Here is a 17,993-nt window from a genome sequence, read left to right as displayed (position 1 = left end):
ATCTGAATAGCAGACATTACTTATCAGAGCAAATACGGGATGAATCAAGGAGCATGTATAGGGACTGTTTCATCTTTAGTATGCCAACTTGAAAACAGAAAGGTCAATTGAAAACAAGCATCAGTAAGACAGTAAGCATCTACAAATGAGTTGGCGTGTAGTCCAAGTCCTTCACAAACCACTGCTGTATTTTAAATCATTGTTGGTAAATGGCAAAACATGATTCAAGATAAAGTTATACTAAACTCTATGAGAAGGTTAAGGCAATAAAAGTATTAAAAAGTGCTATAAAATATTATAGAAGTGTTATAAAAGTAATCTTCTGATAACAAAGTTTGTTAATGTCACCTTTTACAAGTCAGTAAAGTGACACGGTAACACTATTCTACTGGTGTCTTTAATGAACATTAAGCATTTTACCACGTTTTAACATATCCCATACCTTGTTTTAGAAAATTACCCTATTCCCCATCAGCAACAGACAAAGAGTACTTTGAAATGAAATACTGCATTTGACCTTATGAAAAAGAGTATTTTTATTTTTCTCTGTACTTTTAACTAGAACATAAAAGTCAAGTGAAAACTCATACCTGAGGCCTCATTCTTGGGTTCCATCTGACATAGTAGTTGACCCACAGTTCCAAATGGTTCAGACTGGCAACAGGATACAGGACGTGGTTCTCATAGTTTACGTAGAAAGGATTTGTGAATTCATCTAACTGACTGTTTATATAGGACCACAGCGATACAGTCTTTGTGCTTAGCTCCTGATTTAAAAAAAAAATAGAGATTATATAGATTGCAAAAATACAGATAGATTATAAAAATATAGATAGATTGTATAGAGTGCAAAATCTTAAAACGTGAGGTTAATATCTATAAGTCAGTAACATGAAAATTACCTTATCTACTGCAAAACTGCACTCTGAAAACACTTCCAGTAGCTGATCATTAAGTAGCCTTAAAACTTTGTCAAAACTTTTAACTCTTGTTCCCTTCCAAGGCTAACTGAGAAAGGAGATTCATGCATATTATTTTCAAAGACACCAAGGCCTAGCTGAGCAAAAGAAAGCTACGCTGGTCATAATTTACAGCAATGTCTACGGCTCCTTAAGCCTATGGTTACACACTGACCAATTCAAAAAGATTTAAAATTAAATTAGCCTTGAAAAGAAAATCATTGAAGAGAACATGTAGTTTGAAAGATCCAAAACAGCATTTGTGGAAAATAATTATTCTGTTCTCCTACTAGCACTATTTGCTCCTATCTATTGATATTATGCTTTAAGATGCCTATTTTAGCTTTACTTGCACTTCAGAAAGTTGTATTATTCTAAATGTAATCAGCATAAACATTGTCAGATCAAAGTTTCTAAATCTGAACTTAAATCAGATTCATCTTGCAATTTTACACTCCTTCAGTGTTGTAAAGCCTGTGTTTCTACTACCGCTGTGTCTTAAATTGCATTTCTTTATTGAGAACTGCATATGACTACTCATTTATGAAAAAAAGCTGTTTGGAAACCCTGTATTTGCTGAGAATGTGTTATTCAGCTCCATCTTGTGGTATTTGCATGCAACTTTTTCCCTACAGAAGCAGTGAGACAAACTAGAAAAATAACAAAGCTAAATCTGCCAAGGAATAGTTACTTCATGTTTGTGTTAGAGCAAGTATTGTAAACAACAAAGCCCAAAGTAAGCAAAAGTATAATTGGGAAACTAACAAACTTTTTTGTTTTATAATCATTTTTTTCCAAACTCAAAGTGTTTCATGGAGCCCTAGCTTCATTCATTTAGGCGTTTTAAATTTCCCTGGTCTTCAACCACAGGGTCAATCAAATTATGTCCTAAAGTGACCTGCAAAGATACGCATAGGAGTTGCTCTGGAAACAGTTGAAGAAATGTTAGTATCACTTGATAACGTTTACTTAAAATTGTGTATGTTGGCCAGAAATATCTGAAAGTTAATTTTCTAAAACCCACAAAACCCACAACAGATGATAATTGAAGAAAAATTAGTAGCACCTCAGAGGTAGAACATTCTCGTACCATGAAATCTAATGTTCATTTGAAGACTATATGGCAAATTTATCAAAAAATACAGCTGAAGTGTTTTTAGGTCATGTATCTTAAGCATTTTCATGTAAAAATCAACAAATTAAGAATGCATATTACAGAAGTTATTTACCTCTTTTAATCTCTCTTTTTCACAGTTGCATAAGAAAGTCCCAAAGAGACAACTATAAAGATGATCCAGAATGGTGATCAAAAATAACTCATTGAATTCAAAGGCTGCAGGAAACTGAAATTAAAATAAATGGTTAAATTACTTTAAACTACATTTTAAGCAATGTAGTAAGGAAGAAACTCACATGTAAGAAATAACCAAAAGATTCAGATGAGATTTTTTTTTTCCTCTTTTAGTGATTATTTTCAGGAAGACTCAGCAATATCTGTAACTCCCACTGCAATAAAACATTTCACCTACATACTTCTTTATAATACTTCTACATATTTCTCTCTATATATACCCCTTGGAGATGAACCTTACATTCATTGTGCAAGTACACTAGTATATAAGCATAAAAATGTTAGCTAATATGAAAATGGTGACTAAAAGCAATTCGTTGTAAGGAGCCCTATCTAACAACATTTGGTTCTAACACACCCCAAACTGTCTTCAACATAAGCTTTATGTCTTTTCTTACACACCAAGAAATCATTTTGAAAGAAAAAACAAACAAACAAAAACAACAGATATTTAAGAGCTTAATTTCCTATTCTAACATGTGATGAATTGGATAATAAATACAACAATAAATACAACATAAAATACACCCAACATATTTAAAACCTTTATTTCACTTTTTACCCAAGTAAGTTATTTTTCTCAATTTCACCTCTTGAGTTTACCATCAGCTATGTACAATAATCCTTTAATCCCTCTTCTTTCTCTATTAGAAAGTAAATCCTGTATGTAAGAACTGTTATTTCTGTTATTTCACTGATCGCTGTTAGCTATTTTATTCACAAGTAGAGGTTACCTGACATATTCTAGAAAAAAAATGGAAAATTTGAAAACAGACAAAATATTTAAGATGTGTATTAAATATGCAGAACTTCAAAAGTCGTAAAGGAAGGAATTAATACGAAGAGTATGGGCTTCTACCTCTTCAGGTGGAAAAGTCCTTCTTCAATCATATTCTATGGTAAGACTACATATGCCAACTGCTTCGTGTGGTAAAATAACTTTGTATTCAGAGTGACGGGGCCTCAAACACAGATATGGGATGATAAACACTTAACAGAAAATCATTTTAAGAAGACTAAATGAAAATTTTAAAAGTAGCGTTTCTGTAATTTATCATGAGACAGTGTTTTTTGAAGAGATGTTTTTAGGACAAACGAAACCATTTTTTTTTTCATTCCCACTGAAGGCGTAAGTGATTGCAGAAGTCTAAAATGCAGTGTTGTAGATTCATAATGAAGAGTTTCATTCCATATGCAGAACTCTCCAGTCAATGTTTCAGATGTGAAGCAGAAAATTGGGTTCTGCCTTGTGCCACTGAAGAACACTGAACACCTTGGCACGAGTGATTCAAGAGCTAATTTAAACACAAAAATGACAAAAGAAGACAAGTATACCTAGGAGGAATAACCCAGCAGTTGGGACTGGATGAACTAGCTGATCCAGGAATTCCCCCTCAGTGTCATCTGTGATTTATGAAGGGCAAATGTTCAAGCATGTTGAAAGTAAGTTGAATAACACGCAATGATTGTGCTTGTATTAAAAGCAGAAAGATCTAAGTTTGAAGCAATGCTCTTTTAAAAGAAGACTGATTTAAGTCAAACATTGCAAAAACATTCTCCTTCCAAGGCTTCTCAAGCCAGGATACACCAACTTTCAACTGAAAATTTTGCGTAAGCAAGCTATTGACATCATGGCTCACAGAAAGAATGGAGCCTTCCTGTTGACCCTGCTATGGATTAGGCACCATTCAATAGTGTGCAGGGCTCACACTGGGGCTTCTCTCACAAATCAAGTTTGTTCTCAACCACCTAGCCATTTGTTTTTATAAGACATAGAGGAACTTGATATTATCAAATTCTTTTTTTCAGACATGCTCAAAAGTTATCACTAGCAGCACTCCCTTCTCTTAGTAAATCATGCCAGAACTTAATTACGACAATCTTAACAACGTATATATGATTAAAAAACAAACAAACAAACAAACAAACAAACATGAATCTGATAAGCAGGTCTGCCAGAGCTTGTTAGGAGAAAATTTGGTACCTCACAGATCTCAATCTCCTGGACCCAGCTCAAAGCAGCAATCAGATACATAAAACAAAACTAATTTGCAAAGCATCAAAATGATATTTGGAAATAACTTTGAGGACAAAGCCCCTCGTAAAGGGACTCTCTTTAACTGAAAGCACTTAATGAGCCTTGTCACATTAGGGTTCTGTGTTGTGATGGGTCCGTACTAATCAGATGGATGCCGACACGGCTGCTATTCCGATCCAGTGAAGCATATTGAAAATTCCAGACATCAGTGGTTGCACTGCAACTAATTTATTAATAAGTGATAGCACTTTATTGAAACTCTGCCTTTGAATACAAGAGTTGTACTGTTGGAACTGATGTATCAAGACTGTAAAGCTTCTATTACTGCTGCTGAAAAATCACTGACCTAAAAATTCTTTGCTCTGTAGTTCCAAGCCCATTAGCGTCTGTTTGAAGATTCAGGTGGAAAAATTCCCCAAATGAAAATTTACTTCTTGTCAAATCCACTAATTGCGAGAGAACACATGGGTCATTAAAAACTCCTACTTGATGCTTCTGCAGTTGCGTTTTTTGTTGTTGATGTTGTTTTTTTCTTTTCCAAGGAGGTACTTAAAAGAAGAATTCTCTTGTTTAAGAAGTCTGATGATGCCAAGCAGCATCTGATTCAGAAGCATGCAAAATAAACTTGCTTTTTCATTTTATAATTGATAAACTCATTGTGTACTATAGTAACATTTAAAGTTGAAACACTCTGCGGAATAGTCCTTATGACTGTGGAATTGGACTGAATTACGTTAACTGAGCAGGATATCATAACAAAGTACATTACAGAAATTAATCCAGAATGCATCTCTGGCAACCGCTGACATCTGGTAATAAACACAATGCAGCTTTTTACCAACATACCTTCCTCCTCTGTGGGTACTGTGCAATAGAGGTAGAAAGATAATGCTTGAACTGCAATACTACATGCAAATTTTGCAGTTTTGTTTGATTTTTAACAGGGCTTTAGTATTTCATCAGATCACATGTGGCCGTTCCAATTTGACATCTGCTGCTCAAAATCATCAGAATTTATAAACAGAGAAGGGAAATCACTTCATCATGTTTTTTATTAAATCTGATAGCATTGTACTTCTCTCAAGTTCTCTATTACTGTATTTGTTTGTCATCAAGACTGTAAAAAAAAACGGGGAAATATAAGGCTGTCAAAGATTAAGTTTCATTGTCTGAAGCTATCCAGATGTCTGCATCTTAGATGGCAGTTGGAAATTCTCTTGCTATATTAAGTTGAATGTTTTAAGAATGTAATTCTCAGAACACAAAAGTAAATTTGCTTGCTTTGAGCCCATGCCCAAGCACGAGCCCTTACACACACGCCCTCCCAGTCATTAACGCTTATTTGAGCTTTGGAACATTTCTCATATGTTTGCCATGGATCCTAAAGCACGAAACTAGCACTGTTTTATGAGCAAGTGATCTGCACGAGGATAAAATAGAATCCTGGTTTTCCTACATCTATGTCAAAGTAATCACAATCTTCAAATGTAATCTCTAGGTGTTGAAATCAACTTAAAAATATAAATAAGTGGGCAAGAACTCTCCAGGAATGATGTTTTCAATTTTTTGTGCTGTAACATTAAAGATTTTTCAACGCCACTGCTGTTCATGAATTTCACAATGGTTTCTGGATCCAGGTTTTGAACAGATGTGGTACTGGCTAAATATTCCATAGCTCCCCCCCATTTATTTTATTTTATTTTTTTAACAAGAGGGAACTAAACTGTTTATAGCAAGAAATTGGAGGCAGCAAGGGAGATCACAAAAATAGAAGAGGCTGCTCTTAATTAAGGATCTCCCCAGAGGACTTTTGTTCCTACCAGGTGTTTAGATCTCTCTTTGCTATTGTTATTAGCTTTCCTCGGAGAGAGGGGCAGCATTTTTCTTCCTTTTTTTTTTTTTTTTTCTTTTTTTTTTTTTTTTCCAGCCATAATAAACAGCACATTAATGCTGAAATGCAGATACACGGAAAGAGAAAGTCTTCAAGTGACTCTGGACAAGGGCCCAGTATTACAGCAGGGAGCTTTCGTAATGCACATAGGACAATTGTTTTGAATACAAGTTTTGGAAACTGTGATGCAAGGTTTTTAAGAACCGTGTTCAGAACAAGAAGACTGAGGTAAGAGATCTGGGAACACTAGCTTCACATAGAACCAGACCTTTATCTTCCTCTCCTCCAAACAAAGCACATCATATACAGACTTCAGTACTTCAGATTTTACTGTAACAGCACAAATCAATGTTAAGCTTCAAGGAGAGTGAAGAAGAAAGAGAAAGAAAGAAAGGAAAAAGAAGTCAAGCACTTCTAATTTACTCAGAACTCTCCATGTGGACAATGAGTTTCAGCAACACCATTAAAGAGTCCCAATATAAAAGCACAGAGAAATCTTAAGTTTATATTCATGTAGGTAGAAACGTTGCCCAAACACCTCGGCACTGTGACCGCCCCCTGGGGAGCCTGTGCCAATGCCTGACCACTCTCTGGGTGCAGAACCTTTCCCTCACCCCCAGCCTGACCCTCCCCTGTCCCAGCTCCATGCCGTTGCCTCGGGTCCTGTAGAGCTCAGCGCCTGCCCCTCCGCTCCCCTCGTGAGGGAGCTGCAGGCCGCCATGAGGCCTCCCCTCAGCCTGCTGTGCTCGGGGTTGAACAAACAGGAGACTTGGAATGCTCCACATATGTCTTCCCCTCTAGACCCTTCCCCACCTTTGTAGTCCTCCTTTGGACGCTCTCCAATAGTTTTATGCCCTTCTTATATTGTGGTGCCCCAAACTGCATACAGCACTCGAGGTGAGGCTGCACAGCACAGAGCAGAGTGGGACAGATCCTTCCCTGGACCAGTTAGCAGTGCCGTGCTTGATGCACCCCAGGATACGGTTGGCCCTCCTGGCTGCCCGTGCATGCTGTGACTCACATTCAACTTGCCATCGACCACCATCCCCAGACCCCTTTCTGCCGGGTGCTCTCCAGCCTCTTGTCCCCCAGTCTGCACATACACCCAGGGCTGCCCCTTCCCAGGTGCAGAATCTGGCACTTGCTCTTGTTAAACTTATCTGAGATCAGGCTCACTTTGAGCTAAAAGTTCCCCTAACGCACGTGTAGTAGTACACAGCCATAGCGAAACCAACTTCAGGAACATATACAATTGTGCTGCCAAGGACTGTATTGTCCTACAGGAATTACATTTCCAAGATAAAGACGAAGACCTCATAGAAATGTACTAAGCATCTTACCTGCTTTGTCATTTGCCAAACACAGTCAATGAACTGAAGGAAAATGGGAGATCTGTCTGCATCAGCATGATCATCACCTCCATGTCCTACTCTCTGAAAGTCAGAATAAGGTTTTCATTTCAGTCTAGTGTATTTACATCATCACCCCAACACTTTAAAGCTGGTATTTTCCAAAGATGAACACGACAAGCATATCTTCCATAAACCTAACCTGTATTTTTCAACTACTAAAGGTGCATATTCACTCCTAATATTCACTTATGGGCATGCCTTCGCTGTTCAGCAGAGCTATAAAGTCACCCAGTCAGCAAACATCTCCCGGTTATTTCCCCATCTTCCACTACACAGCTGTTTATTTCTGTCAATGGGTCAAACTGGTAGGTATTTACTATGACTGTACTGAAACAATGATTCTTCCATATCCACCTGCCTTAAGTACATATTACTTCTCCTAAACCAACCTCAAGTCAGAACCCACAAAAATTTCGTAATAATCTATGCCCTAATTCCCTGCTAGCCCTTGTGTTAAAATAAATACTGCAATGTTAAGTCACAACAACGGTTGCAGTGATTTTACCTTCTGAACATCTTAAATGTTTTTTCTTGGTTTTCCATTCTTAAGATTGTTAAAGATGAAGCGATGTGTTACAATCTCTCTTCCTTACAACTGTCATGTGATCTCTTTAACCACTAAATTCAAGTAATTTATAATTTATTTTATACTAGACAAACCTTTCTTATGTCACACAAAGATTTCCCATTAAAAAAGAATCGCTCACAATTCTCCTTTACATAGTTTGACACACTCACACCATTAAAGGAAGGATACCAGAGATGATAACAAAAAAGCAAACTGATGTGAGAAAACATACTATTCAAAATGAAAGAAGGAGACAAACTGCACATAAATCCTTTCACCTTACCATTGCAAATCGGTGTCCAAAACTGATCCATTCTTTCTCTATAAGGATTTCAAACCCCTTGATAGTTCTGTAATAGCTGTCCAGCATTAGCATAGCTAGTGCCGTAAGCTGTGCAGTTCTATCCCAACCATCGCTGCAATGTACCACCACAGACGTTTTACCAGACTCAATTTTATCTGCAATTCTTACTGCTCCAGCAAGAAGCATCTTAAATAAAAACAAACAAACAAGCATATTAAATACTAACCAAAACTGCAAAAGAGTTGTCATTTTATACTCTTACAGTTCGCATATTTAAAATGTTCAGATTAATTACATAATCAACAACTGCTTTAAATCAGATTTCCAAATGGTGGCATGCATATACCTAGGGGTACAAAGCCAGTTCTAAACCATGTGCACACTGCTGCTACCAGGTCTCCATTGTTAGTACAGAAAAAGAGAAGCTGGGAATCCCTTCTCTAAATTAAATCTGAAATTCTGTGTCATGATGAAAATAGATGCAAATACTGGAACGTACTTCAAAGGCTGAAGATTCAGTGTTTTCAATGTTCATCATCACAGCAAACACGCTTTCTTCCTCAGCTTTCAGTTCTCAACTACTGAGTTTAGAGAAAAAGACAAACCATCCAGCTAATCTAAACCAAAACACAACCCAAACAAAAACAAATTGCTGGCTAGGAGCCTGTGCTGATTTGTTGATGCATGAAGTATACACAGTATTCAACCCAAGAGCAGACCATTAATAACTTGGGTTCAGAGGCACGCTGGGGAGCAAAGGAGAGATGGCACAGAACTGAGACCACTTGTGTGAACTTGTTATTTGTCTCCCCCACAAAAAAACCCTCTCCTAGTTTTCTTTGGCTGCTTTCTAGATTTAATTAAAAACTTGAATAATCTCTCTCCTGTGAAGATCTGTCTCTAAAACACAACCAATGATAGCACTGAAAAATGGGGGGGGAAGAAAGGGAAAAAACACTAGAACAGGAGCACAGGAGAAATTCGTATCTCTACATCCCAACATTAGGAAACAGTAACTTGCAAAATACTCGCATTCATCCCTTCCCAGGCATGCAGAAACATCTTCTGGGAAGAAAGAATGCCTACATCCACAGGAGAAGTGCACAAGACCAGTCTTTGAAGCCATTCCAAAACCATGCTTTAGAGATAATTTTCACTGATTGTATCTCGTACAGTACAACTGAAGGATGCTAGGATAGAAATATCAGGAAGCACTACAAAAGCTTGTATGAGAGAGTAAAGCTTGTGGTCTGAACTAATTAACTGCCAGTTACTTCAGTTATGAAGATCTACTGCACTGAAATATTAAAACAGTTTGGTCTTCAATAAAATCAGAAAACTTATCTGTATAATATACAGGTATGAAAAAGTTTGATCTATTGTCCTAAAGAGAATATGGATACCTCTGAGGAAGTACAGCTGAAAAAAAAAAAAAAAGGCTAGAACACATACAGGCAATAAGCAGAGAATGGGAGACGGAAAACAGAGTTACTATTAGTATCTGTGGAGCAAACAAAGCATTTTATTCTACTTTGGGCAAAAGCCTTTAGAAAAAAGAGCTGCTTTCTCCACAAAACATCGTTATTCTTCATAGATGCTTCAAAATTTATCAGCCATCACAATATTTCAGTTAGGGCTACTAATGAATAATTGGCTTTTAATTGGGTTAGAAAATGAGAATTGCTTTAAAAATAATTGACAACACAGATTCTGCCCTAAAAGACTGAAAAAGTATCTTGGAGGACAGGAGGAAATATTCTGGGTGTACAAAACACAGTAAGTGAATTGACCCGAGTTGTTACTACTGTCTTCACACACACAGTGTACCCTGTGTCTCCCCAGCTACTCCCAGATCACACTCAATGTGTTTTTTGGGGGCACAGTGCCAGGGAATTGAATTTCTGGTAATGGATCATATCAATCTGGGAGGCGATCCCACTGTTCTGAGCCAGGAAAACAGAGGAGGCATTAGAGTAAAGCTGTGGATTTGTTAATTGCTGTTTTGAGTCAAATCAAATAGGAAGGGAAGGCAAGCAGTTACTGCATACAAGTACAAGGAGATGCTATCAGCGCTGTTAACACAGTAATGCCAGCTTTTAAGAAATCAGGCTGCAGTTTGTGCTGCCCACACTGTAACATGAAGGGTTATATTAGGGACAGGTTCATGAAGAATGTTACACGTATGTCAGATCTTCTAAGTAACTTAAGTTAAGTTTCAAACTGCTATGCTAATGTCACCTGTGAAACAATGGTATTAAGGCCCACTTCGGTCATTGTGTAAAAGCAGAAACCCCACTGAAATCAATGTCAATGAAAGGTGACCACTGGCCTAAAAACCTCCACTTTTAAAACTAGATGATTGTATTTAATGTCAGGTTGATTAAATAAAAATGAAAAAAAAAGTTTCCAGCTACTTGGATTCTCAAAGCTGCTTGAAACAGTCCAACTTCAAGCGAACAAGAAAATTATACTGTTCCCAAAAGATCATTAAATTTGCTTAATTTTTAATTTAAGCATTTGCTCCCTCTACTGGTTCTCCTGCAGCAGTTAGCAAGCTAGAGTTATTAGAAGAATATAACTAATGAACAATCCAAAACATGTTTTGCATGAGTGACATGTGAGGCAATTGCTAATAAAACAAATTCCACTCCACCCCTATTCATCATAAACAGAGGAGTGAATGTGATAATGAAATAATCTATTCTAAAAGCATTGCAGAGGTTAATCAGACTGTAAAACAATGATAGTGATTTATTTTAAGATTACGTTAACTAATAGAGCAGATTATAGCCCAGTGCAGCACAGACTATAAACAGCCCATGACGGCGGAGGTATCCAACACATGAATACCAACATCGCATTGAAGGAGAGAAGGATGAGAAAAGACTGCAGGATCTACAGTGAAGTCCTTTCGGCAGTTGTTCAAATATAATCTGAAGTTCCCAGGGCAGTTTTCCAACAAGAAGGGATAACCCTGGGCTGCTCACAAACATTCTCTCTCAAGAAAATAAAACGTTGTCCAACACCAGTGCTATCAGTGATTAACTCATTACCTACCAATACATAGAAATGGTAACACAAATTTACAATGGAATGAATATATACTTTACTTAAAATGCCATGTCCTAAGTGACCATTTAAAAACAAAGCATTTTTTTTTTACAAGATTATCCTGATCAAAGACATGTGTTTAAATCCAGACATTATTTTAGTAACATTTTCAAAAAATGAAAGTAAATTACATGATTTAAGAAACAATTGTTAAACATCAAAAGCATTTTACCCTTATATATTCCAGCCAATGCGTTGAGTCCACATTTGATAACCACCGAGTCTCATCGATACTAGGATAAACTATTTCTTTAAGTTTACGCAAGGATTCTCTCATTACATGTATATTGTGAATTTCGAGAAAGACCAGCTCTGCATTTGGGTAGGCACTTTCACTTTCATATCCTCCACCTTTTGCCTGTCATTCAAAAGGTAAAAACAGACAAAGAAAAGAACATGTACAGTACTTCAGTATAAGGTTGGAAGAGTTATTTCAGTCCAGTTTCAGGATTTTTTGAGAAAAGATTATTTTAGCACTAGAAAAAACAAAACCAAAAATATGCTTTTAGTGAGAAGCACTAGGAGAGAGTTTTTTTTTTCTTAGAATAAAGAAATTCTATTGCAATAGGATTTGATAACATTTGATAACACATCCGAACAGTTTCTGCTTTTTACTACTTAGATCCTACTTAGAAACCTTAGGTCTTCTGTGGGTGTAACAGCATTATTTCTCAGGTCTATCTTCATGCTGTCTTCAACTCCAACCGGCCTTTCCAAAATGCTCCAAGCAACTTACCTTCCTTCCCATGCTCTAGGGATTTTTTTTAATAAGAAACTGTTTTCACATCAAGTTCTCCTTATCTTCATCTCTTGCTCAGTCTTCAGCCCTGAAATAAAGACAGAACTACCACTGCTACTTAAGATATCAACCTACCTTGTTTGTATCTGCAACACTATTCTGCCTGGCATCAAAGATGATAAGTTTATGTGACTGAGCATTGGCATCCATTATTGTCTGTAAGTATTTTTCATCTTCTTTACAATGCTTATCATTTGGGCCAACCAATGGTTGACTGCACCGTGTTATTGTTGCTTGGCTCTCAGGATGAATCCAGGATAACACCTGGAATAAAGTAAAAATGATTTTAGCTCACTATACTAATATAAAAGCAGGAGGCCAGAGAGCAATTAGACAATCACTGACTACATGGCATCAATTTTCTGGCAAATCAACAAATGCAAATTTAAGGACAAGCTGATGCAAAACCATTATTGACAACACACCAGCACCACTCATCCTAAATGTGGAGAAGAAAGGGAGAGGGAAGTGTCGGTCTCTTCTCCCTGATAACCAGTGATGGGACACATGGGAATGGCACAAGGGGAGTTTCAGACTGGACATCAGGAAAATTTTCTTTACCATAAGAGTGGTCAAACACTGGAACAGGCTTCCAAGAGAGGCAGCTGATGCCCCATGCTTGTCAAGTGCTCAAGAGGCATTTGGATAATATGCTGTAACTTTTGGTTAGCCCTGAAGTGGTCACACAGTTGGACTCTATGACCTCTGTCCCTTCCAACTATTCTATTCTATATCTACTTGAAACATAAATGAATTCTAAACAATTTTTACTTCTAATAAAAACTAAGCTTGCCACTGTATCTTATTAATTAGGTTTAAAAAGAACAACAGAGGAAGAAAAACTGCTTCCATGTAGAAATTTATGGACCTGTATGCTACTTTGCTAAGCAAATCTACAGCATGAACCATTTAGCACGTTATAGAGGTTCTTACACTACCTGCAAAATTTGTCTATTCTCAAAAAAAACACCGTGGCTGTAACAGGTTACACACCAAATCAGAACACAAGTTAATATGTGAATTAGCATCAGACATCACCGTGTTAATTCCAAAAATTTATTACACAGCACAATAACCAAGCAATTAGACTCACATTTGAGTTGGCTTCTTCAGTTCTAAACCCATCAAGCCTAATTCTTCTTCCTTTGCCCCCTTGTCAGGAAGGAAGTGGGCCCATTGTTGTTAAACAAAAAAAGCCCAGAAGAACTCTGATCATTTCTTATAAGCTAAAAATACATAGAGAACTTCTATCTCCTTGTAAAAATTTCACTTACTGGAACTCTGCCTTTGGCTCTAAATGCTGCCACTTTTGAGAGGTCATCATCCTTTACACTGGTTGGCACAACAAGAACAGCAGGATATGTATCACAAAGCTCATAGGTGTTGTTAATTTTGGATATTTTCCAACTCTCATTAGGCAAGCCCTGTAAGAAAACAAAACATTTTTGCATTTTTCAGGTTAGACCTCTACATATCTGGGTTTGGTGATGAAAATTTTGGTATGCTACATGTTTTATTTATTTATTTTTTTAATAAAGTGTGCCCACATTTTTGTACGAACAAGTTACAAACTTTAGCTCTTCAGACTGTACCATAAACCAAAACACCAGAAGACTTTCCTATTACCTTAAAAACCACTTCAAATGGTTATTTTGCATACACAGACTGTACACTCAAGTAAAAACTGATCATATAATGAAATAATTTTGCAGCTGGGAAACCAGATTTACAATGAGAAACTAAGGTTACTCTTCTGTTAAATGATGTGTATTGAAGACCAAATTTTCTTAGAGGCTATGTTTTCTAAAAACAGCACTTAGAAAAGGTGGACTTAAGAATGTATGTTAACAAAGACCAATTTGCTGAAGTATTCAGCACATGTTGTGTCCATCAACTTCAGCAGGTACTCAACACTCTCCCGGTCAGGCCACTTGCCCTGTATTTCCTAAATATGAGATCTAGACAGTGTCTGCGTGTAGAGATGAAAACTTTTGAGTTTTTTGTTGCTGTTGTTGAAATGACTTCGGGGAAGGTGGAGAAACAAACAAGTAACATGCCAAGTAGATGTAACTTACCTGCCTCTTATATTCTGCCATTGGATCGTATACTTTCCATCCATTAACAGCAAACTTTTCTTTGTAGTTGAATGCAAAAAGAGGCTAAAGACAACAAAGCAAAGGCTTACATTACTATCTAATGGGCTGTAAGCACAGTAAGCTCCAAAACACAGACCCCTATAATATCTCAGATGTAACATTTCTAGAACTCTTTAACAGCAGTCATACGACTTTGAGTCAAGAATGGACAACACTATGCTAAAAAGTAAATAAAAGACAAGTTTTTCTTTCAAGTAGATGCTATGCAATTAACAAAAGCAAGAAAGGAAACAGTTAAAGTTACTTGCCTATGATCATAGAACAGATCAAAGGCAAGGCCAGGATGAACTGGTTAAAAAAAACTGGTCTCCTACCTTCCAACCAGTTCCTTACCCACACAAGCACACAAAACAGCATTCCGCAGATAATTAACAATACGACTAGTTGTACCTATGTTTCATACAGACCTTCTAGACTGAATTATCTGCTGCAGAAAATTAGAGTCTCTATACATATATTTATTCTTAATCAACAACATTAGGCAAATCTACATCTCAATGGTTATGTACAAATTCACTAATTTCACTGATAGCAAGACATAGCATAATGTTTTATGATGCAACAAAGGAAAAAGGATCAGAGCAGCTTCCCTGCTCTGTAACAGATTTTATTTATCAATATTTTAATGTTTGTTATACCACACTTGTATTTCCCCACTTACAGTTTCAAAGAATAGGACAGACCCAGACAGCCTTCTCTACATCCTAAGACTTACCAGTCCATTAGACACGGGAAATGCACGTGTTACAAGGTTTTCAAAAATCTCCAATCTGTTCTGCTCTTCCTGTTTATAGGCAAGCCGCAAATTTCTCATATCCTGTCAAAAATATGTCACAGTATTTTACCCCAGGGTAAATTAAAAAAAAATTAAAATAAATAGCAGTTATAAGAAATATGACTGAAGGAAAGTATATACGTAACACTAAGTCACTGACATCACTGGACCCATGTCAGAACAAAGTTCTGTAACTGTTTGTATCAGATGACTGCAGTTGTCTTTAGAGTTGCTGGATACCACAACAATAATTCACTCTTGGGACAAAAGGCAGAAGCATCGAAGATTACACAGTATCACAAGAGGAATTGAAATGCATTATCTAAATGAAGCAAGGTTTAAATACAGGGAAGTGAGCAGACAGAGAAACAGCAAATGTGCATGCAGATTCCTCTTACAGAAAAGTGAAATGAAAATCCTTAATATGAATAAATCTGTACCATGTCATACCTTGCAAACTATTTCTATACCACATGAGTTGTCTCCATGGCTCTGTACTCCAATTTTTTCAACTCTACTTATCACTCCAAGAGGAACATCAACAACAAAAGGTGGATCCTGAAATTTGTGAATAAAACAAATGAATCTTGTTACATCCAGAGGAACACACCCTCTTATTATTCATGTGTGTTTCATTAGGGTCAACTACGATTTCTGTTTAATAGACTGCTGTGGAACATCATGCTTCACTTACAACAAACCTGTCATCTTTTGAAATCTACTTCAGCAATATTTCTACCCGAAAGGAAATGCAGATAGATAGTGAGGGCTTACCCTTTCAACACTTTTGATGTACATTCTGAAGTCCGTCACTGTCAGCGTACCACTGACTGCTCCCATAAATGGACAGATATACATAACATCTTTAGCTGAAAAACAGACCAATTAAAGCTTTATTTTATCATTACAGACATTTGTTCCATAAAAATCTACTTCCATTTAAAAAAATAGCAAGATTTTTGATGTTCCGTAATACCTTACGATTCTGATACTTGAACTGCAGGAAAGAGGAGAAAGTCTGCTCTTAATAATCCAAATCCAAGATGCTGCTCAGCACCTACTGAGCAACTAGGGCTGTGCTCGGAGAGCATGCCCTGCTCTAAGGGCAAACAGGTAACAAGAAGTCTGGCACCCTGCTGGTATTCTTAGCTGCAGGCAGCCCTGGTCCCTGTGCAGAGGTGTAAAGCACCCACACTCACCTCAGAGAGAGAGCATGCAAATAGTAATTACTGAAGAGTATGCAACTGACCTCAGAGTCGGTCAGTGTCACGCTCATAACTTCATTTATGCTTTTATTTGAAAGAACACACATTCTTTTCTAGGCAAGAACTGCACTGCTAAAACAGAGCTTGCCATCATAGGCCAAAGTGAAATAAATCCAACTAAAAACTGGAAATGAAGTTTTATATAACTTCATGTTCTTTGTTCTCACAATTTAAAACTTTTCTATCTACGCAGCATCCTCAGCAGCCCCAAACAGAAATACAACCTCATCCAGCCCCATGGAACAAACTAACTCCTGACATAAAATGATTTATCTATACAGAGCAATCATCCGGTTACTCTTTCAGGTCTACATTTGGATTTAAAAGACAAAGAAAAGAAATTCCCATCAAATCTGCAAATCCAAACTAGCATTACATTGAAACAACAAAACTCAAAAGGAAATAATAGTCTATTTTTAAATAAACAGACTAGGGAATTAATAGTATTCAACGTGGTACTCAGTAGTATGCTTACCAATAACTTTGATGGATTCTCCAGGAAAAAGCGGAGCCTCTTCCATCTGTGCTAGTTTGTTTCCATCCCGCAGTGCCTGGCAGAAACCCAAACCCATGAGTAAATCTCACTTCCCCTCTGTACTACATCGATACATTTTGATGCAAAAAGTGCTTTTACTACAAGATTACGGGAATGCAAGAAGTGTATCTTTTTTATAAGGCACAACTGTATTAAAAACACAGAATGTGGTATTATAAATATTAGACATAGGTGTTAGTAACATATTAGTAACAAAGCTTTTATGCAACAGTTTCACATGCGAGCTACAGATAGCGTACAAAACCACAAACAATACCAGCTCAAATTTATAATTAATAATTTGTTAGTCTTTTGCTAAAAGCAGGTATTATTTTTCTTTTTTTTTCTTTCTTTTTTCTTTTTTTTTTTTTTTTAATGTACTTGAGAACATTTTAAAGCTGATATTAAACTGTTTCCTATTCTTAACGGTGAACATTCAGTAATTGAATATTTTCATCGGAGAGCTTTTTATGGCAGAAGCTTTATTTATTTAGCAATTCTACTTTTGATTTTTTAGTAGGAGGCAGAAACACCCCACCAGGTTCTGTCTGAATCAATACCCTCCTGAGAGTACCACAGTTATGGAAGAGGTCCACTGCAGGAATTTTGGATCCAGAAGGTCAGATTGAGAACACAGTAATGAAATATAGAAGAAAAATCAGTGATTTTAACACAAGGGCTAGATTCCTAAGTTTTCATTTAGCTAATTGGCTTGATTCCTGAATGAGACACGATTAATCCTTCAGGTCCTTTGCTAGCAACTGAGATTTACTAAAGATTTTAATTAAGAAAACAAAGGTTTGTGGGGCTTTTAAGGACCATATGAGAA

The 17,993-nt window shown here is 36.8% G+C and overlaps 1 protein-coding gene across 3 annotated transcripts in view; it reads right to left on the bottom strand.

Moving 5' to 3' along the window:
- Positions 1 to 17,993, bottom strand: part of MTMR1 (myotubularin related protein 1) — a 38,275-nt gene that overhangs the window by 11,648 nt on the left and 8,634 nt on the right. For all 3 annotated transcript variants that reach the window (XM_084534737.1, XM_084534738.1, XM_084534739.1), the window contains 12 exons: positions 17,105 to 17,180; positions 16,139 to 16,233; positions 15,815 to 15,922; positions 15,305 to 15,406; positions 14,509 to 14,592; positions 13,708 to 13,857; positions 12,509 to 12,697; positions 11,807 to 11,992; positions 8,503 to 8,709; positions 7,580 to 7,672; positions 2,189 to 2,302; positions 591 to 767 (listed from right to left, as the gene is read on the bottom strand). In XM_084534737.1, the coding sequence (XP_084390863.1) occupies positions 591 to 767; positions 2,189 to 2,302; positions 7,580 to 7,672; positions 8,503 to 8,709; positions 11,807 to 11,992; positions 12,509 to 12,697; positions 13,708 to 13,857; positions 14,509 to 14,592; positions 15,305 to 15,406; positions 15,815 to 15,922; positions 16,139 to 16,233; positions 17,105 to 17,180 (1,581 nt within the window). The remainder of the gene's footprint in view (positions 1 to 590; positions 768 to 2,188; positions 2,303 to 7,579; positions 7,673 to 8,502; positions 8,710 to 11,806; positions 11,993 to 12,508; positions 12,698 to 13,707; positions 13,858 to 14,508; positions 14,593 to 15,304; positions 15,407 to 15,814; positions 15,923 to 16,138; positions 16,234 to 17,104; positions 17,181 to 17,993) is intronic.

Source organism: Aythya ferina (assembly GCF_964211825.1).
Source record: "Aythya ferina genome assembly, chromosome: 13".
Taxonomy (NCBI): domain Eukaryota; kingdom Metazoa; phylum Chordata; class Aves; order Anseriformes; family Anatidae; genus Aythya; species Aythya ferina.
This window is presented reverse-complemented; position numbering and strand designations above follow the sequence as displayed.